The sequence below is a fragment of the Carcharodon carcharias genome, chromosome 31 (genome assembly GCF_017639515.1).
Source record: "Carcharodon carcharias isolate sCarCar2 chromosome 31, sCarCar2.pri, whole genome shotgun sequence".
Taxonomy (NCBI): Eukaryota; Metazoa; Chordata; class Chondrichthyes; order Lamniformes; family Lamnidae; genus Carcharodon; species Carcharodon carcharias.
In genome coordinates, this window is record NC_054497.1 from 11,839,345 (window position 1) to 11,861,457 (window position 22,113).

The 22,113-nt window shown below is 49.8% G+C and overlaps 1 protein-coding gene across 1 annotated transcript; it reads left to right on the forward strand.

The window, feature by feature from the left end:
• Window positions 1-1,563: 1,563 nt before the first annotated feature.
• Window positions 1,564-21,308, forward strand: LOC121271823 (ferritin, lower subunit-like). The gene is made up of 4 exons (XM_041178117.1): window positions 1,564-1,726; window positions 6,115-6,261; window positions 19,510-19,635; window positions 20,978-21,308. Exons 1-4 carry the CDS (start codon window positions 1,622-1,624, stop codon window positions 21,125-21,127), a joined length of 528 nt encoding a protein of 175 aa, XP_041034051.1. The 5' UTR covers window positions 1,564-1,621; the 3' UTR covers window positions 21,128-21,308.
• The last annotated feature ends 805 nt before the right edge of the window (window positions 21,309-22,113 follow it).

Here is a 22,113-nt window from a genome sequence, read left to right on the forward strand (position 1 = left end):
AAACCTGAGCCAAACAGGGTCAGAGGGCTCGTCCCCGCCCCCCCCGCCCCCCTTCCCCCCCCCCCCCCCCCCAAGCTGTGCTGAGTTGGAGACCCTCAGCCTTAGGTACCAGGTGAGGTGCCACAGTCTGTGTTTGCACCCGGTCTGCGAGGGAGGGGACAGAACCTAAGGGGGAAAGTGGCCTCGTGTGTGGTCTCGGCTGTGGTGATCCTGAGGCTGATTTAGCTGCCGGTGCTTGCGCACAGCAGGTGAGCAGCAAATCGCAAGAGACAGCGGAGGGTTGTCCACCCTCGTGGAACCTTACCCCAACAAGAGTCAACCGCATTGGGGAATTGTGGCCCCCAACTCCAGGGGGGAGAATTTTCTCCCCGTTGGGCGGGCTGGGTTGGGAGCGGGTGCGTAGCTGGTGGCCGCCTGCGATCGTCTGCGCACCGCCATTTTACAATCGGCCTGCCCAGCGTGATGGGCACCCAGGAGCGCTGAGCGCTCCCTGTGCAGGCGGTTGGAGGGTTGGGGGTGGGAGGGGGGGTTGGGGGGAGAGCCGGGGCCTGCGCACGAAAGAGGGCAGAAATCTCCCTGAGGCACGGAGCTTAATTAGATCATTAATGGCCTTAACAGGCCTTTGGCAGTTTGGTGGGCACGCAGCCGACTCCGGTGCAAGCCCGCCGAACTGAATATCGGAATGAAGCGCGGGACGCACGCCCAGCGTCACCGCTCATTATTTTATGCATCGACGAGTGGGGCCCACACCCGAGTGCCGACCCGAGGATTCAGGCCCAGGACTTGAGCACAAAAATCCAGGCTGACACTCCAGTGCAATACTGAGGGAGTGCTGCACTGTCAGTGATGCAAGGCCCCCATCTGCTCTCTCAAGAGGATGCCAAAGATCCCTTGGCACTACTTGGGAGAACAGGGGAGATCCCCCCCCCACCCCCCCACCCCGGTGTTCTGGCCAATATTCATTCCTCGACCAACATCACAAAAGATGTGGTCGTTATGACGTCGATGCTTGTGGGATCTTTCTGTGCACAAGTTGGCTGTCGCATTTCCTCCATTAAAACTGTGACTATGCTTCGAAAGCACTCCACTGGCTTGTAAAGTGCTTTGGAAAATCCTGAGGTTGCGAAGGGTGCTATAAAAATGCAATTCTTTCCTTCGGACTTACTTGCCCAGGGGGAAACTGACATTGAATCAGGTCAGTCGCCCGTTTCACACATGGGGCCTGAACTTAATTTCCATTGTCTTTCGCGAAAATGACCTCCCATCGCGTAACTGCTGAGTTGCAGCTTCATTTACCCCGGGGTAGTTGCTCTCTGGACAATGACACAGCCTCATTGCATCCATGGGATTTGCCTCCTGTTGTGACCCTTAACCCCGTATGCTCCCACCTTAGAAGGGGTTTTCAAGCCATGTGGCAATTCACGCCTGCAGTAAGCCAGCCGGAGTCGCTCCCAAGGTCAGCGATCAGTAACAAGCCAAGCCTTCTGTACCCTCCCTCCGCCTTACTGTGTGTGCATGATAAACCGAGTGTGTCCTGAACTCCCTGACCCCACCCCTGCTGATAGCTCAGGCAGTCTCCTGTGGTGACTGACCGAAGTGGCAGGCAGAGCTTATTGTGCGAATGATGCAGTCTCAGGTGAGACAGAACTTTCACCCCGACAGCGAGACAGCCATCAACAAAGTCATCGGCCTCGAGTACTACACATCATACGTGTACCTTGCCATGGTAAAAGCTTACTTCTTATCACCTTAACGCAGAATAGAATGTGACCTTGATGAGGCTCCGCCTTTTAAAATGCCAAACCGTCCCATGAATTTTTAAACATTATTTTCTAGATTTTTAACCCCTACTCGTGATTCTATGTTGTAAAACATTGCTGCTAATTTATTTTGCTCTCAGGATAATATCAACTTTTTTTTTGCTGTCTTAAGTTAACAGAGACGAATGGTGTAAAGGAAAAAGTTGTATTTCTATAGCACCTTCCATGGCTTCAGGGTGTCCCAAAGTGCTTTACAGCCGCTGAAGTCTTTTTGAAGTGTAGTCACTGTCGTAATGTAGTCGCGTTACGTGCTTGTACAAGATCGGAATTCTGTCTTAAGCCACTGACTCCTTGTGTGATGAGGCTTTAACTCCACAAGCTCACCAAGCAGCCTAGAAACATCAGATGGGCAAAGATAGCAGAGTTGTGGAGATCACAGGATGTTTTCAGGATAGTTTCTTAGAACAGCAGGTCCTGAAGCCAAGCAGAGAGCAGGCTACACTAGTCCTGGTATTGTACAATGAGATAGGGTTAATTGATAACCTCGTAGTGAAGTCACCACTAGGTGACAGCGATCATAATATGATTGAACTTTACACTCAATCTGAGGGAGAGAAGAGTAGGTCAGAGACTGGTATTTTAAATTTAAATAAGGGCAATTATGAGGGCATGAAAGCACAGATGCACAGCTAGCTAAAACGAACTGGCAAATGATTGTCAACGGAGATGCAGACTTTTAAAGGGATATTTCAGAATACACAGAATAGATACATTCCAATCAGAAAGCAACAATTCCATCCGTGGTAACTAAAAAAGTTAAAGGCAGTATCAAACTTAAAGAAAAAGCATATAATTGCACAAAGATGGGTGGCAGGTAAGATTGGACAGTATATAAAGAACAGCAAAGAATGAAAAAAAAGATTAATAATGAGGGAAAAATTGGAGGGCAGAATTTTACGACAGTGGGATTTTACACTCCTGCTGAAGTCAAATGGGATTTATTATCCCCACCGAAACAGGGCCATAAAATTCTGCCCAGAGTACGAGAGGAAGCTAGCTAGAAATATAAAGATGGACAGTAAGAGTTTCTACAGATATTTAAATAAGAAAAGAGTTAAAACAGTGAAGCATTGGTCCTATAGAAAGTGAATCTGGCGAATTAATAATGAAAACAAGGAGATGGCAGGTGAATTGAACAGGTATTTTTGCATCGGTCTTCACTATAGAGGATATAAGAACATCCCAGAAATAGGTGTAAATCAGGAAACTGAAGGGAGAGAGGAACTCGGGAAAATCAGTATCACCAGAGCAAATAGTTGGAGCTGCGGACTGACAAATCCCCGGATCCTGATGGACTTCATCCTAGGGTCTTGAAAGAAGTGGCTAGTGAGATGCATTGGTTTTAATTTTCCAAAACTCCTGGATTCAGGGAAGGTTCCATTCGATTGGAAAATAGCAAATGTGACTCCTTTATTCAAGAAGAGAGGGAGACAGAAAGCGGGAAACTTATAAGCCAGTTCGCTTAACATCTGTCATATGGAAAATGTTAGCAGCTACTATTAAAGATATTATAACAGGGCATTTAGATAAATTCAGGGCAACCAGGCAGAGTTAACATAGTTTTGTGAAAGGGAAATCATGTTTAACCAACTTATTGGAGTATTTTGAAGGAGTCACATGTGCTGTGGATGAAGGGGAATTGGTAGATGTTCTGTACTTAGATTTTCAGAAGGCATTTGATACTATGCCACATCAAATGTTATTGTGGAAAATAAAGCTCATGGTGTAGGGGGTAATATATTGGCATGGATAGAAGATTGGCTAGCTAACAGGAAACAAAGGGTCTTTCTCTAGGTTGGCGGGATCTGACGAGTGGTGTGCCACAGGGATCAGTTCTGGGACTTCAACTTTTTACAATTCAGATAAGTGATTTGGATGAAGGGACCAAAGCTAAATTTGCTGATGACACAAATATAGGTAGGAAGGTAAGTTGTGAAGAGGACATCAGGAAGCTCCAGAGTGACATAGATAGGCTAAGTAAGTGGGCAAAGATCTGGCAAATAGAGTATAATGTGGGCAAATGTGAAATTGTCCATTTCGGCAGGAAGAATAAAAAAGAGGCATCTTATCTAAATGGTGAGAGATTGCAGAGCTCTGAGATTCAGAGGGATCAGGGTGTTTGAGTGCATCAGTCACAAAAGGTTAGTATGCAGATACAGCAGGTAATTAGGAAAGTTAATCGATTGTTATCATTTATTGTGAGGGGAATTGATTACATAAGTAGGGAGCTTGTGCTTCAGTTATATAGGGCACTGGTGAGACCACACCTGTAGTACTGTGTACAGGATTGGTCTCCTTATTTAAGGAAAGATGTAAATACATTAATAGCAGTTCAGAGGAGGTTTACTAGACTAATACCTGGAATGGGCAGGTTGTCTCATGAGGAAAGGTTGGACAGACTAGGCTTGTATCGGCTAGGGTTTAGAAGAGTAAAAAGCGACTTGTTTGAAACCTTTAAGATCCTGAGGGGTCTTGGGGTGGATGTAGAGAAGATTTTCCTCTTGTGGGAGAATCTAGAACTAGGGGGTCACTGTTTTAAAGTAAGGGGTCAGTCATTTAGGACAGAGATGAGGAGAATATTTTTCTCTCAGAGGGTTGTGATTCTTTGGAACTCTCTTCCTCAAAAGGCGGTGGAAGCAGAGTCTTTGAATATTTCTAAGGCATAGCGAGATAGATTCTTGATATACAAGGGGGTGAAAGGTTATCGGGAGTGTGCGGGAATGTGGAGTTGAGGTTACAATCAGATCAGCTATGATCGTATTGAATGGTGGAGCAGGCTCGAGGGGCCGAGTGCCCTATCCCTGCTCCTAATTAGTAAATGCAGATGCCATTCCATCTATCAGCCAAGGTAGTGAGTGTTGTCAGGCTACTTTAGCTTGAGGGCATCACATACCGATTTAACCCAGTCCTCGGCAGATCTCTGAACTCACAAGCACCACCCAATATGTATGTCAGGATCGAGAGTACTCTGATTAAAACCTTTAGGATACCGAGGGTTCTTGAGGGAGTGAATGTGGAGAGGATGTCTCCTCTTGTGGCAGAATCGAGTACGAGGGGTGAGCTGTGAGTGAACAACCTCTCCCCGCAACATTTTCCCTGGGTGAGATTAGTGATCTCAATTTTTTTTTGGTGGTCTCTCCTTCAGACACCTCTCCAACCCCCCTGGGACCCCTTTACAAAACTGGCTAGTATGGGGTTTTTATTAACAAAGTTGCATCATACATGTTGGGGCTGTGTGTGTGTGTGTGTGTGTGTGTGTGTGTGTGTGTGTGTGTGTGTGTGTGTGTGTGTGTATGTGTGTGTGTGTGTGTGTGTGTGTGTATGTGTGTGTGTGCGTGTGTGTATGTGTGTGTGTGTATGTGTGTGTGTGCGTGTGTGTGTGCGTGTGTGTGTGCATGTGTGTGTGTGTGTATGTGTGTGTGTGTATGTGTGTGTGTGTGTATGTGTGTGTGTGTGTGTGTGTGAATGTGTGGAAGTCAGAATGTATTTTATTATTTTACTTAGTTTAGTTTAAGTGTAAATAAACTAACCTCTTTCTTGGTTAAACTCATGAAAACCTGTCCGATTGATGCTATTATGATCACATAAACAGTTAAGAACACTAAATTGGCAAGGATATCCTAATCGAAAACAAGCAAACCTGTTGTGATCAAACAAGGGGAGCCCTTTGACCCCACCCTCACCTGGTCGTAACAACATGTATATGGTGCACAAGTGTACTCGTGTGCTTTGTGCATGCAGACGTATTTATGTGTGTGCACGTATGTGAATACACGTTTGCATGTGTATGTCTATTGTGTGTGTATGTTTGTGTTTGTATATGTGTCTGCTTGCATGTGCAATGTGTGTATACCTCTGCATGTGTGTACATGTGAGTGTGTGTACAGATTTCTGGTGACAACAGGTCACAATTTTGCTCTGTTATTTCCCAGTCCAATAGCCTTTATTAAATTCTTTTATGGAACATGGGTGTTGCTGGCTAGGGCAGCATTTATTGCCCATCCCTAATTGCCCTTGAGAAGGTGGTGGTGAGCTGCCTCCTTAAACTGCTGCAGTCCATGTGGTGTAGGTGCACCCACAGTGCTGTTAGGGAGGGAGTTTCACCCAGCGACAGTGGAAAGGACAGCGATATAATTCCAAGCCAGGATGGCGAGTGGCTTGTATTTAATAAAAAATATTGGATTTTTGACTAAATTTTAGAAAGTGGCCCTTCTTGTTATTAAAGCTGCAGGTGACCCCTGACCGAGGAGATGGATTTGATGAAAGGGTTTATTGTGTGTTTTTTTTTTCTCAGTCTTTCTATTTTGAACGGGATGATGTTGCACTGGAGAACTTTGCAAAGTTTTTCCACAAGTTGTCGGAAGTCGAACGTAAGCATGCTGAAGAGCTGATCAAATATCAGAAGGAAAGAGGGGGTCGAATCCAGCTGGAGAGTATCGAGGTTAGCTGAACATTTTGACACCATGGGAACACACATTTCCTCCTTTCCCTCCCCTTCTCTATCGTGCCTAAATGGGACACGAGGCAACTGTTTCTTCCGCTTCTTTTACACCCAGCGAATTGCGCTCCAGATTGTTTCAACAATGAGCCACAACAAGAAGGATGGCCTTCATTTATACACCACTTTAAAGCGGTAAAATAGGAGCAATCATCAAACAGAATTTGAACCACTTAAAGAGATATCAGGAAAAGTGGTTTGTTGTAGGGTGGTCAGGTTGTGCTATTAATGATAGAGTTGATCTGCAGACAGTTCTTGGGCGGAAACATTAAGTTTATTTACAATAAACTCAGCAGCAACTACACATGTGCTTTCAACTCCAACTCTATCTTTATACTGACTGCTGAGGTAGCCCGTTACTCTCCTATTGGTTACTACAGATCATGTGATCTTGCATAACAGGTATTATTCTTAAAGATACATTACACCTCTAATAAAACCATAATTACTACATTCCTCCCCCTTTAACTCGGCTATACATATATTTACAAGTACATATTTTTCAAGACAACATAATATTTACACAGGGTAAGGAATTTACAAGTTCAGCCTTGCAGGTAGTTTCCTGGTATGTGTGGAACTTCGCAGCTCCACAACTTCAGATTCTATGTCAGGAACCTCCTTTTCCGGAGTTGCCTGAACATCAGGTGCTTCGGTGGACACTTGCAGTTCTATATCCTCAACTCTTACAGAAACATCAGACATGTTAGTCCTGGGTTGATTATCCTCAAGGGAAAACGCAGACCCGGTCATGATCGCTGGTGGAACCATATCTCTCTCTTACTTAAATGGTCCACATGTTTATGGATGATCCAGCCTTCCATCTCCACGTGGTAAGATAGAGGTCCAGTCACTGCATTTATTTCACCCGATAACCACTTTGGTCCTTCCCTGAAATTTTTCACGTATACCGGCTCTCCCATGGTAAATTTCCTCTCGCAGCTATGCCAGTCATGTCTAGTTTTCTGGCGTCCCTGACTCCTTTCCACCTTCCCCTCTAAATTCGGCATTATTAAGCTCAATATTGTCCTGAGACAGCATTTCAATAATAACTCCGCAGGTGTGACACCTGTTGTTGAGGGGTAGTCCTGTAATGAAAAAAAAAAGTGTGCTCGCTTGGTTGCCAAGTACTCACCAGTTAGCTTTTCAAGCCTGCCTTGAATGTTTGAACCGCCCTTTCGGACAGTCTGTTTGAGGAAGGTATGGTGCAGTTTTCACGCGAGGCTGATAAACTGTTGAAACTCAGCACTCGTAAATGCCGTGCCATTATCGGAAACGACTACTTCTGGTAGTCTATTATGACCCAGCAGTTGGTAAATCTGAGTTATTTAAAAATCCCAACTGTCATAACGTATATTTTCATTTTTGTATGTTTGAGATGCAGCTCTAAATTCAGGAATCAGACCACCAGTTCTCGGGAATTTTTATATCAAAATACATGAGACATTTATTAATTTATACAAGTTAAATATATACACATGGTTGCAAATTACTACTATCATAACTTTTAACAAATTCTCAAACTAATCTCCACTAAGATAATAGCAACCCATAGACTTTCAGCAGACACCAGACAAAGCATTTTCACCTTACAAATTCAAAATGAGGTTCCTTTCACTTTGGTTCCTGTAGTGACAGTTGTAGGATTACAGCTGCTTTGACTTTACATTGTCTCTGCCCTTGTACCTAGCACATCTCATTGAATGTAAATTCTCATTGTATTACCAGCTCCTTTAGACTCCACCTTTTCTAACAATAAAACCCCTTTCATAGTACCAATTTTGGTACATTGCTTGATCTCTGCTAGCTCTGTGTCAGAATTCACTCCCCTTCTTGAACGCTCTGTTCAACAAAATGCAAATGCAATCTACCTCTCTTACACCTCAAAACTAGTCCACATCAAAGCACCCAGACAGGCTGGCTTTAATCCAATTGAGACACACCCACAGACTAAACTCTATTTTAAAAGAAAAATATTTTCCAATAATATTAACCACATTAGTAGCTCCATGACATAGTCCGTGAATGGAAAAACTCAACTGCTGACATTGGTGACTTCACTTCATTAAATGGGCATTGACAATGTGCAGAAGCATTGCTCTCAGGAAAGGTCCAACATAATCAATGTGTAACTCCAAAATAGTCAATGTATAACTGCACCCAGGGTCTACCTGGCCACTCACATGGGTGTAATGGAGCTGTCACTGGCAACTTTTGCAGTTGCTGACATTGCTTTACTAAACTCTCTATTTCGCCATCCATCCCAGGCCACCATAGATAGCTGTGTGCTATGGTCTTCATTTGAGAAATTCTTGGATGGGCACTGTGTAGTTATAAGTGCTTCCCTTCCCTTTGGACTAACTATCAGTCGTGCTCCCCACAATAAGATACCATCCTGGCTGGTTATTTCATGTCTTCTGTTGAAGTACAGATTCATTTCATCAGATACGAGCTCCTGTGACCAACCATGTAGCACTTGTTCTTGTACTTGAGGTAAGATTGGGTCCCAACTTCTCCAGTCTCTGATCTGTCGAGCACATACTGGCAAGGAATCTAAGAAATTTAACAGTAAAACAAGTTCCTGTGGAACTGGGACATGCTCATCATTTTCTTGTAAAGGCAAATGACTGAGGGCATCAGCGTTTGCGATTTGATTGCCAGGCCTGTGTACAAACGTGTATTCATATGCTGTCAGAATTAAAGCCCATCCTTGTATTCTTAATGACACTATGGGTGGTGTAGCCTTGTCCTGACTAAACAATCCCAGCGATGGTTTATGGTCTGAACTGATTTTAAAATGGTGGCCGTGTATGTACTGGTGAAATTTCTTGACACCAAAGATGATGGACAGGTCTTCTTTGTCTATCTGTGAGCATCCCTGTTCCACTGTGGTGAGCGTTCTTGATACGTAACCTACTGGCCATTCCGATGAGAGAGCATTGCTCCCACTCCTTAGGGAGATGTGTCACATGTCAGCACCAATTCTTTTGTTTGGTCATAATGCACTAATAGATTGGACAAGTGCAACAATTGTTTCACCTTTATGAAAGCTTCTTTCTGGGGCACCTCCCAAGACCAATGTTTGCTCTTTTTGAGTAGAGAATGCAGTGGGGCCAGCACTGTAGACAAATTGGGCAAGAACCACCTATAATAGTTGTTTATTCCCAGGAATGATTTGAGCTCTCAGGCATTCTTTGGAGCAGGTGTCTCTCTTATGGCTCTCATTTTCTCCTCAACTGGGTGGAGGCCCTGTGAATCTATCTGGTGACCCAAATAGATTATCTCCCTCGCTTAGAATGTGCACTTTTCTTTTCTTAAGCACACTCCAACTTTCAAGGAACGTTTTAAGACTACTTCTAAGTTTGCCAAATGCTCTTTTTCAGTGAATCCTGTCACCAATACATCGTCTAAATAGACTACAGCCTGGGGCTGTAAGTAAGCTTTCCATTGTTCTCTGAAAGATGGCGCAAGCTGAGGAGACACTGAAAGGCAATTGTGTATATTGGTACAACCCTTTATGGGTATTAATTGTGACAAATTTCCAGGAGGCATTATCCAATTCTAGATAAGCATGACTCATGTCAAGCTCTGTGTACATTGTCTCTCCTGCCAGCTTGGCATACAGGTCTTCAACTCTTGGAATGGAGTGCCTGTCTAGCTTAGCCACTTTATTAACCATCAGTTTGTAGTCTGCACAAATTCGAACGCTTTGGTCAGGTTGTATAACAAAAACAGAATTACCTGGAAAAACTCAGCAGGCCTGGCAGCATCGGCGGAGAAGAAAAGAGTTGACGTTTCGAGTCCTCATGACCCTTCAACAGAACTGTTCGGTCAAAGGGTCATGAGGACTCAAAACGTCAACTCTTTTCTTCTCCGCCGATGCTGCCAGACCTGCTGAGTTTTTCCAGGTAATTCTGTTTTTGTTTTGGATTTCCAGCATCCACAGTTTTTTTGTTTTTATCTTAGGTTGTATAACACCCAGTTTCTCCAGTCTGTTCAGTTCAATGTTGACTTTTTCTTGCAGTGTGTATGGCACTGGTCTCGCCTTCATGAAGCGAGGAGTTGCTTCCGGATCCACATGAATCTTAGCCGGCAGGCCCTGGATTTTCCCCAGTTCGTCCTTAAAGACGATGGGCATACTTCCTAAGTAGCTCTGATAGTCCACTTGCTCTCAACTGGAAAATTTAACCCATTCTAACTTAATCCCCTTTAACCAATTTCACCCCAGGGGGCTCGGCCATTCACCTGCTCCCACCATCAAGGGTGGCTTTGCGGATTGGCTTCCATAATGGACAGTTACTCTCCTTATGCCTTTTACTTGAATGTCTTCACCTGTATATGTTTTTAGTCTGGTGTCTGTTTCTTCTAAACTTAATTGATGTTCACCATTATTTAAATATCTGAAGGTATGTTCCCCAATTACTGTAGTGGAAACTCTGGTGTCCACTTCCATTTTAACAGATTTGCCAATTACTTTCACTGTGACAAATATTGGTTCTGTCTTTCCAACTTTCAGATTGAACAATGAGTAAATGTCTGAATTTGTTGTTTCAGGCTCTTCTACATTGTAGATTTCATTGGGCTTCTTCTTTTGTTTAAAAACCTGCTTCAATCTTTCCTTACACTGCATTCGATTTTTTTAAACTGCCAATCGCTAAAAGGTCCCCTCTCAACCTTCGCTGCTGCAAGGAAAACAACCCCAGCCTATTCAACCTATCCTTATAGCTCAGACCCTCCAGCCCAGGCAGCATCCTGGTGAATCTCCTCTGCACCCTCTCCAGTGCAATCACATCCTTCCTATAATGTGGTGACCAGAACTGCACGCAATATGCGAGTTGTGGCCTAACCAGTGTTTTATACTGTTCCAGCATAACCTCCCTGCTCTTGTATTCTATATCTCAGCTAATAAAGGCAAGTATCCCATATGACCTCTTAACTACCTTAACCTATCTGCCCGGCTACATTCAGGAATCTCTGGATATGCACACCAAGGTCCCTCTGATCTTCTGTACTTTCCAGGGTCCTACCATTCATAGTGTAATCCCTTGCCTTGTTATCCCTCCAACAGTGCATTACCTCACACTTTTCCATGTTGAATTCCATTTGCCACTGCTCTGCCCACCTGACCAGTCCGTTGATATCCTCCTGCAGTTTACGGCTATCCTCCTCACTAAATGATCTCTGAGCATGTTGTTCAGAGTCGTACTGAACTCACAATGTTCCATTAGCTGCTTCAGATTTTCCACATAACATGCAATTGTCTCACCCGGCACTCTATTTCACAAATTAAACCCTGAACCTCTGCATTGTGACTGAGGGCTTTGGTTGAAAATGATCCTTCACAAGGTCCACCAATTCATCGAAATTTTTCGAATCAGGGCACTGGGTGCCATCAAACTTCAAATCAAGCTGTGGGTTTTGTTCCCACAAGTACTCAAGAGAATCATTCGTCTCTTCTCTTCCCCCATAACCTTGTTCGCTTGAAAAAAGAATGTGAGGCATTCCATGTATTGAGACCAATCGCCTGTGGCAGGTTCAAAAGGATCAATTCTCCCAAATTGTGGCATTTTGAGAGAGGATAACTTCTTCAATTCTAACAAAGTTTGCTACTAACAATCACTGGGCAAGGTACAGTGCCGATTTCTTTCTAACTTGATTTCTTCTGTTCAATCCTGTTTTATCCTCATCGCTAGTTTGTTGTAGGTGGCCAGGTTGTGCCATTAATGATAGAGTTGATCTGCAGACACTTCTTGGGTGGAAACATTAAGTTTATTTACAATTTGCTCAGCAGCAACTACGTGTGTGCTTTTAACTCCGACTCTACCTCTACACTTACTGCTGAGGTAGCCCGCGTTACTCTCCTATTGGTTACTACAGATCATGTGATCTTGCCTAACAAGTATTATTCTTAAAGATACATTACAGACTAAATAAAACCATATTAGTACAGTGATCAAAAGCTCGGTCAGAGAGTTGGTTTTTAAGAAGCTTCTTAAAGGAGGAGAGAGGGGCAATTCCAGAGCTTAGGTCCCGAGCTGAAGGCACAGCTGCCAACGATGACATGATTGAAATTGGGGATGTGCAAGAGGCCAGAATTAGAGGAGTATAGATATCTTGGAGGGTTGTAGACCTGGAGGAGATTACAGAGATAGGGAGGGGAGAGGAGCAAGAGGGATTTGAAAACAAAGGATGAGAATTAAGTTAAAAGCAAAAAACTGCGCATGCTGGAAATCCAAAACTAAAACAAAAATACCTGGAAAAACTCAGCAGGTCTGACAACATCTGCGGAGAGGAACACAGTTAACATTTCGAGTCTGAATGACTCTTCAACAGAACAGGTCCTATTGAAGAGTCATCCGGACTTGAAACGTTAACAGGTTTTGTTGAAGGGTCATACGGACTCGATACATTAACTATATTCCTCTCCGCAGATGCTGTTAGACCTGCTGAGTTTTTCCAGGTATTTTTGTCTTTCTGATGAGAATTAAGTTCCTTTTTGTGTGCTGGATGAACATAAGTATAGTCAGCAATGCAGTCACTGTGTGGGAGGATTTACTGTGTAACAGTAATGGGGAGCTGGATTAACATCAGTACATTACAACCGTCGTAAACTTCAAAAGTGCCTCATTGGCAAAAGCAAGTTGAGATGTCCGGTTGTCGTGAAAATCACTTTATAAATGCAAGTCTATTTTTTGTGCAGATACAGTTGTTAACTAGAAGCTATTTCAGATTTTATGGAGATGCAGCCCCTTTACTCCTACACCCGCATTGTCCAATGTGTTAGTCACTATTCATATGTGACTAACTGTGAATCCAGACTGAGCTATTTGCATTTCTGACTACTAAATAAACGATGAGTTGTAGACACTGTTGTTGGTCGCATGATCTCATACCGATAATCACATGGCACAGATGAACTTTAACCTTTGTTTGCGTCTATTGGTGCACAAAGTGCAAGAGTTGGCAAGGCTTCTTTGAATGTTGAGTGTTTCACTTCCTTGGTTTGCCGAGTGGTGACAGATGTTTGTGTAATCATACACATGTGAAGTACATTGGACTGTGTTGTGCAGCTAGCCAGAAATTTCCATTGAGCAACACTAGCCCAGGTTATTGAGTAATTGTCTTGAGTCCTACAGTTCACTGTACTCACCACTAGGTAGCAATGGACTGTTAATTTTGCAAAGGAACCGTTCAATCATATCCACCCCAAAGCACTTTACAGCCAATTAAGTTCTTTTGAAGCATAGCCAATGTTGCACTGTCGGAAACACAGCTGCCAATTTGCACACAGCAAGCTCCCACAAATAGCAATGGGATAATGTGGTTATCATCTGTTTAGGTGTTGGTTGAGGGTTAAATACTGAAAGAAAGCCTTGCATTTAACTAGCACCTTTTGCAACCTCAGAACGTCCCAAAGCACTTTACAGCTAATGAATTACTTTTGAAGTGTAATGACTGTTGTGGCGTAGGAAAGGCGGCAGCCGATTTGTGCACAGCAAGCTCCCACAAGCAGCCAATGTGATGACCAGTTAAACTTCAGGTCACCAAAACGCCGGTGTCCTAATTCAAACCAAATCCCGTTCACCCATCACCCTGGCCCTCGCTAATCCACACTGACACCCAGTCAACCAGTCAAGCATCACTTTGATTTTAAAAATCTCATCCTTGTTTTCGAGTCCCTCCACGGCTTTGTCCCTCGCTACCTTTGTCCCTCTGGAACCTCCCCCACCCTCACGACCCTCTGAGATGTAACCACACTCGTCCAATTCTGGCCTCTTGAGCATCCCCGATTTTAATTGCTCCACCATTGGAGGCTGTGCCTTCAGCTGCCTGGGTCCTGAGCTCTGGAATTCCCTCCCTACACCTCACTGCCTCTCCGCCTCTATTTCCTCCTTTAAGACACTCCTTAAAACCTAACTCTTTGGCCAGACTCTTGACCATCTGAACTAATATCTCCCTATATGTCTCGGTGTCACACTTTATATTATAATGCTCCTGTGAAGCACCTTGGGAGTTTCATTACATTGAAGGTGCTATTTAAATATAAGTAGTTGTTGTCACAATCTGCTTTTGTGATGTTGATTGAGGGATAAATTTTTGGCAGGAGCACCCAGGAGAACTCCCCTGCTCTCCTTTGAATTGTAACGCAGGATTATTTGCAACTCACTACTTCATTTGAAAGGCAGCACCTCCAACTGCCCAGCACTCCTTCAGTGCTGCACTGGGAGCGTCAGCCTAGATTACATACTCCAATCTCTGAAGTGGGATTTGACTCCACAGCTGTCTGACACATAGGCTTGACAGGTACCCATGAAGCCATGTCTGACAGCATACGATAGCTATGTTGCTGTCTCCTCCCATAACAGTGCATAGATTAGACATTCACCTTTAGGTTTTCATGGGGCCCAGATTTGCTTCCTTGTGGTTTAATTCTGCATGTCATTAGCATGCGTCCACCTTTGAATTCTTCCTTATTGTACTTCCCCTATGTTTGTGCCGAGACAGAGGATCTCAGCCAGAGCACTGACAGAAATAATGCAAATATTTTCCGTGCCCCTGGGATGGAGAAGGGGAATTCAGTAGCAAATGACTCGGTTGTGTGGGTGTGTGTTTGTGTGTGTGTGTGTGTGTGTGTGTGTGTGCACTAACACCTTCTAATGGGGGCTTGACCAATGAAAGCGGCCTCGATTTGAAAACTGTCAGCCTACTTTTCAAAACCTCCCATGGTCACGCCCCCCACCGCCCCTCACCTCCCCACCACCGCCCCCCCCCGCCCCCACAGCCCCCCGACCCCTCTGTAACCTTCAGTTGGACCAGCCTCCAAGGTCTCTCTGCGAATCTACCCGAATTTCATCATTTCACCATCGGCAGCCTCGGCTGCAAACTCTGGAATTCCCTTCCCAAACCCCTCCCTCTCTCCCTCTCTCTCTTCCCCCTTGGAACATTTCTTAAAAGCCACGTCTTTGACCCGGTTGTCGGTCGCCTGTCCCAACATCTCCTCACGCGTCAACGTTTTGTTTGATGGTTGCTCCCGTGACGCGCCTACCTGCGTGAAAGGTGCTAGGTGAAAGGACCCAGTTGTGACTGCGTCTCCTCGCTGCCCACTCCACCGTTTGATATTCCGACAGGGGGAGAACGTTGGGAGTGATTTGGAGTGGGTTGGAGGAGGTGACACAGGGTCCGGGGGAGAAGGCCCACCAACAGGACCATGGCCACATGGGGCAGCAGAAGCTGCTGGGACAGGACTTCCTGCTCGGCGCGCGGGATTTTTCAGGTTTCTGTCGTTAAATGTAAAAAAGAAAATAGCGTTTGGCCAGAATGTTTCAAATCTGCTGGTTAATGTGGGTGAGTCCGACATGTGGACGTTTTTTCCGGAATTTTAAAAGCTTTTATTGGTTTAAAACGCTGCAGCTTCCCTGAGGGAGCTTTCATTCCACATTCCCACCCACCCCCCCCACCCCCCCATCCCACACCGGCACCCGCACTGACATCAGCGTCCACCCCCACCCTCACCCCCACCCTCACCTTCACCCCCACCCTCACCCCACCCCCACCCTCACCCTCACCCTCACCCCCACCCCCACCCTCACCCCCACCCTCACCCCACCCCCACCCTCACCCCCACCCCCAACCCTCACCCCCACCCCCAGCCCCACCCTCACCCCCACCCTCACCCCCACCCTCACCCCACCCCCACCCTCACCCTCACCCCCACCCCCAACACTCACCCCCACCCTCACCCCCACCCCCACCCCCACCCCCACCCCCACCCTCACCCCCACCCCCACCCCCACCCTCACCCTCACCCTCACCCCCACCCCCACCCCCACCCTCACCCCCACCCCCACCCTCACCCCCACCCTCACCCCCACCCCCACCCCCACCCTCACCCCCACCCCCACCCCCACCCCCACCCTCACCCCCACCCCCAACCCTCACCCCCACCCCCACCCTCACCCCACCCCCACCCTCACCCCACCCCCACCCCCACCCTCACCCCCACCCCCACCCCCACCCTCACCCCACCCCCACCCTCACCCCCACCCCCACCCCCACCCTCACCCCACCCCCACCCCCACCCCCAGCCTCACCCCCACCCCCACCCCCACCCTCACCCCACCCCCACCCTCACCCCCACCGCCACCCTCACCCCACCCCCACCCCCACCCTCACCCCCACCCCCACCCCCACCCTCACCCCACCCCCACCATCACCCCCACCCCCACCCCCACCCTCACCCCACCCCCACCCTCACCCCCACCCTCACCCCACCCCCACCCTCACCCTCACCCCCCACCCCCACCCTCACCCTCACCCTCACCCCCACCCTCACCCCCACCCTCACCCCACCCCCACCCTCACCCTCACCCCCACCCGCACCCTCACCCTCACCCCCACCCCCACCCTCCACCCCCACCCCCACTCCCACCCTCACCCCCACCCCCACCCCCCACCCCCACTCCCACCCTCACCCCCACCCCCACTCCCACCCTCACCCCCACCCCCACCCCCACCCCCACCCTCACCCCCACCCCCACTCCCACCCTCACCCCCACCCCCACCCCAAACCTCACCCCCACCCCCACCCTCACCCTCAACCCCACACCCACCCCCACCTCCACCCCCACCCTCATCCCCAGCCCCACCCCCACCCCCACCCTCACCCCCACCCTCACCCCCAACCTCACCCCCACCCCACCCCCACCCCCACCCTCACCCTCACCCCCACCCCCACCCCCACCCTCACCCCCACCCCCACCCTCACCCCCACCCTCACCCCCACCCCCACCCCCACCCTCACCCCCACCCCCACCCCCACCCTCACCCCCACCCCCAACCCTCACCCCCACCCCCACCCCCACCCCCAACCCTCACCCCCACCCCCACCCCCACCCTCACCCCCACCCCCACCCCCACCCTCACCCCACCCCCACCCTCACCCCCACCCCCACCCCCACCCTCACCCCACCCCCACCCCCACCCCCACCCTCACCCCCACCCCCACCCCCACCCTCACCCCACCCCCACCCTCACCCCCACCCCCACCCTCACCCCACCCCCCACCCTCACCCCCACCCCCACCCCCACCCTCACCCCACCCCCACCCTCACCCCCACCCCCACCCCCACCCTCACCCCACCCCCACCCTCACCTCCACCCCCACCCTCACCCCCACCCCCACCCCCACCCTCACCCTCACCTCCACCCTCACCCCCACCCCCACCCTCACCCTCACCTCCACCCTCACCCCCACCCCCACCCCCACCCCCACCCCCAACCCTCACCCCCACCCTCAACCCCACCCCCAACCCTCACCCCCACCCTCACCCCCACCCCCACCCCCAACCCTCACCCCCACCCCCACCCTCACCCCCACCCCCAACCCTCACCCCCACCCCCACCCCCACCCTCCACCCTCCACCCTCACCCCCACCCCCACCCTCACCCCCACCCCCAACCCTCACCCCCACCCCCACCCCCACCCTCACCCCCACCCCCACCCTCCACCCCCACCCTCCACCCCCACTCCCACCTTCACCCCCACCCCCACCCTCCACCCCCACCCCCACTCCCACCCTCACCCCCACCCCCACCCCCACCCCAACCCCCACCCTCACCCCCACCCCCACACCCACCCTCACCACCCAACCCCACCCCAACCCCCACCCTCACCCCCACCCCCACACCCACCCTCACCACCACCCCCACACCCACCCTCACCCCCACCCTCCACCCCCACCCCCACCCCCACCCTCCACCCTCCACCCTCACCCCGACCCCCCACCCTCACTCCCACCCCCACCCCCACCCTCACCCCCACCCCCACCCCCACCCTCCACCCTCCACCCTCACCCCCACCCCCACCCTCACCCCGACCCCCCACCCTCACCCCCACCCTCACCCTCACCCCCACCCCCACCCTCACCCCCACCCTCCGCCCTCCGCCCTCCGCCCTCCACCCTCCACCCCCACCCCCACCCCCACCCTCACCCCGACCCCCCACCCTCACCCCCACCCTCACCCTCACCCCCACCCCCACCCTCACCCCCACCCTCCGCCCTCCAGCCCTCCACCCTCCACCCTCCACCCCCACCCCCACCCTCACCCTCACCCTCACCCCCACCCCCACCCTCACCCCCACCCTCCACCCTCCACCCTCACCCCCACCCCCACCTTCACCCCCACTCCCACCCTCACCCTCACCCTCACCCCCACCCCCACCCTCACCCTCACCCCCACCCCCACCCCCACCCCCACCCTCACCCCCACTCCCACCCTCACCCCCACCCCCACCCCCACCCTCACCCCCACCCCCACCCTCACCCTCCACCCTCTGCCCTCCACCCTCCGCCCTACACCCTCCCCTCTCCGCCCTCCACCCTACCCTCCACTCTCCGCCCTCTGCCCTACACCCTCCACCCTCCGCCCTCCGCCCTCCACCCTCAGCCCTTCGCCCTACACCCTCCACTCTCCGCCCTGCACCCTTCACCCTCCGTCCTCCACCCTCCACCCTCCACCCTCTGCCCTCCACCCTCCACCCTCCGCCCTCCGCCCTCCACCCTCCACCCTCCGAGCTCCACCCTCCACTCTCCGCCCTCCACCCTCCGCTCTCCGCCCTCCACCCTCCACCCTCCGTCCTCCACCCTCCACCCTCCACCCTCCGCCCTCCACCCTCCGTCCTCCGCCCTCCACCCTCCACCCTCCACCCTCCACCCTCCGTCCTCCACCCTCCACCCTCCACCCTCCGCCCTCCACCCCTGCCCTTGCCTGGCAATCCTAAAATCCTGCCCCCAATGAAGGTGGGCAGCACTTGGATGTTCGCCGTGTTTATTTTTTCACCGTCTTTAGGCCGTCACAGATAAGGAGAGAGTGAGAGGGCAGGGGGCCTTAACGCCCGGCTTCATGGCCTAACCACCCTCCTGCCTGACATCCCTGCCTAGGCACCCGATTGGCCGCGGAGCTCCCTCCCTCCCAGTGCAGACCGCGTGGCACATCACACACCGGGCAGACGCTAATTGGCCGTCTGCTGCCTGGCTCACCGAGCTGTGACAGTGGATGTGGGAGCAAGCAGACCACACGCTTCCCGTTGCGCCTCCCTCGCCCCACTCGAATCTAGCCCACGGTTGCACTGACAAGAGGGGCTAGAATGCCGCAGAGCGAGATCTCAGTCCGAGCCTTTTACTTCCACAGAAACCGGAAAGGCAAGAGTGGAGGAACGGGCTGGAAGCCACTCAGTACGCACTCGAATTACAGAAAATCATCAACGAGTCTCTCCTAGACCTGCATCACCTGGCTTCCGATAAGCAGGACCCTCAGGTAGTTTTCTCTATGCTGTCTCTAGAATGCTTTCCCTGCCACTGGGAATGCTGGGATAGCATTACCACCATTAACCTCTAACCAGAGAGAGTGGAAGGTCGTCCAGGAACTATCACATGACAGACTGTGACTCTCAGATGGGAGATCACTGCCGATGGCAAATAAAATTTATTAACTATATTTGAGCTTGTCAAGAGAAAGAGGAATTAAGTTGCTTTTATTTGGCCCCTTTCACATGTTCAGCACACCCCACTCTTTTTTTAAAATTCTTTCACAGTATGTTGGACCAGCATTTGTTGCCCAACCCTAGTTGCCCCTTGAGAAGGTGGTGGGTGAGCTGCCTTCTTGAGCCGCTGCAGTCCATGTGGTGTAGGTACACCCACCGTGCTGTTAGAGAGGGGGTTCCAGGATTTTGACCCAGTGACAGTGAAGGAATGGCGATATAGTTCCAATTCAGGGTGATGAGTGACTTGGAGGGGAACTTGGAGGTGGCGGTGTTCCCATGTGTCTGCTGCCCTTGTCCTTCTAGATGGTAGTGGTTGTGGGTTTGGAAGGTGCTGCCTAAGGAGCCTTGGTGAATTGACATTCTTCTCTAACTACCTCTTTAACATTGATCAAATCAGCTTCAAAAGGCAGTTAAGCTAACTTATTCCATATTCTATCACGACTTGATGTGAAAAAAATTCTAACCTGTCCCTTTAGGCATCTAGGGCTCATGAGCCTCAAAGTACCAAAGTACTTTTGAACTGTGGTCACTGCTGTTGTGGAGGCTAATGTGGTAGCCAATATGTGCACAGCAAACTCCCACTAACCGCAACAACATCACTGACCGGATACTGACATATAGTTTCCATTACTATATATATTTTCTATGGCTTATGAAGCAGTTATAGCTCGATGTCAGGGTTAACAATCTATTTAACGGCTTCCAGCTTTTGCGGTGTGAATGGTGCGGTGCCACCAGGAGTGGATCTCTCAGTCAGGAGTTCAGTATGTGGGCGACAGCCTGACTTGAGACGGCCACACTCACAACTTGAGCTGTTCCTCATGTTCCACTTGCGGAGCAAGTGACCACACCTTCTCTGGCCCGTCCCCAAGCGGTTGAGGGTAGTCTGTGGAAGGTTGGAACCTGAGGCAGTGAACTTACAGGCAGAGCTCCTGTTAAAAACCGGTTTTCTAACCCCAAGGCCTGCGAGCTAATGCTTTCGAGATGGTGCCCGAACATGGACCACCTGACCCCGGGTCCGATGAGCAAATACCCACTGGAAAACAGACTCCATAACTGACAGATACTGAGTCATGGACTCCATCACTGATAGTTAACTTACAACTTGTTTTCCAGATGTGTGGTTTCCTCGAATCCAATTTCTTGACCAGCGGCGTGGAAATCATGAAGAAGCTGGGAGATCACATCACAACCCTCAAGAAGTTGAGCAAGGGGCAGATGAGCGGCATGGGCGAGTACCTGGTGAATAAACACACCCTTCCATGAAGGGGTTTGACTGTGAGAACGCCGGGTCTCTCTCTGTAACCTCCCTCCCTCATGGGCAGGGTTGAGTATCAAAATATTTTACACTGAATGTCCAGGTTGGTAAAGAAATGCGAACTGGAGGGAAATGTTTGTCCCAGGAGCAAGACTGTCGATATTAAGTAATAAATAACTTTACAGAAAAGGAGCTGGCTGTATGGATTTAATGGGTGTTTCCGTTTTTTTTGTCTGTTCAGGACCTGTTACCTCTCTCACACCTCAAGACCGATCGCTGTGATCCGTGCCTCACTAGACTGTCAAATTTAATTTCTATAAGCTTTTCTTTCTTTACGTTTTAAATAGGGGCCGGTTAGCTAGGTTGGCTAGCACATGGTTCGGAATAATGCCAACAGCATGGGTTCGATTCCCGTTCTGGCTGAGGTAGTCTTGGGACCTGCCTCCTCACCCTTCTCCTGAGAATAGAAACTGCTCGGTGTGAAGCATCAGTAGAAGATGATGCCCTCAGATGGAGCACACACACGACGTTTTGAATAGATATTCCCAAGCAGTCGTTTTACTGGAATTTATTCAGTTGGGGAGTTCAAGGCTCAGATGGGAATTAAATTACGGTGCTAAGTTTGTGTAAGAAGGTTAAATGTTAAACACTCGTTAGCAGGTTCAGGAGTGTTCTCAGTCAGGGACACTGCTGTCCTGGGTTTATCTCCCTTGCAAACCCATGAGGCCCAGATGAGCCACCCTCTTCCCCTCCTGAATTGCCCCTTTCAACCCATTTCAGGCAGCTGGCTGCCAGAGATGACAAAGGAGATTTGCCAGACTGTTTGTTATTGCCTGACGTGTGGACAATCTCATTTAGGACTGAGGAGAGGAGAGACGTCTTTCCTCAGAGGGTGGTGAGCCTGTGGAATTCTCTACCACAGAGGGCTGGGGGGGGGTCGAGTCACTGAATATATCCACGGAGGAAATTAGTAGATTTCTGGACTCTACAGGCT

What these genes read in the sequence shown, in the direction of transcription:
- LOC121271823 (XM_041178117.1), top strand. Translation starts at nt 1,622, where the DNA reads ATGATGCAGTCTCAGGTGAGACAGAACTTTCACCCCGACAGCGAGACA. An exon ending in TCCAGCTGGAGAGTATCGAG is followed by an intron (nt 6,262 to 19,509) that starts GTTAGCTGAACA and finishes TTACTTCCACAG; the next exon opens with AAACCGGAAAGGCAAGAGTG. An exon ending in CCGATAAGCAGGACCCTCAG is followed by an intron (nt 19,636 to 20,977) that starts GTAGTTTTCTCT and finishes CTTGTTTTCCAG; the next exon opens with ATGTGTGGTTTCCTCGAATC.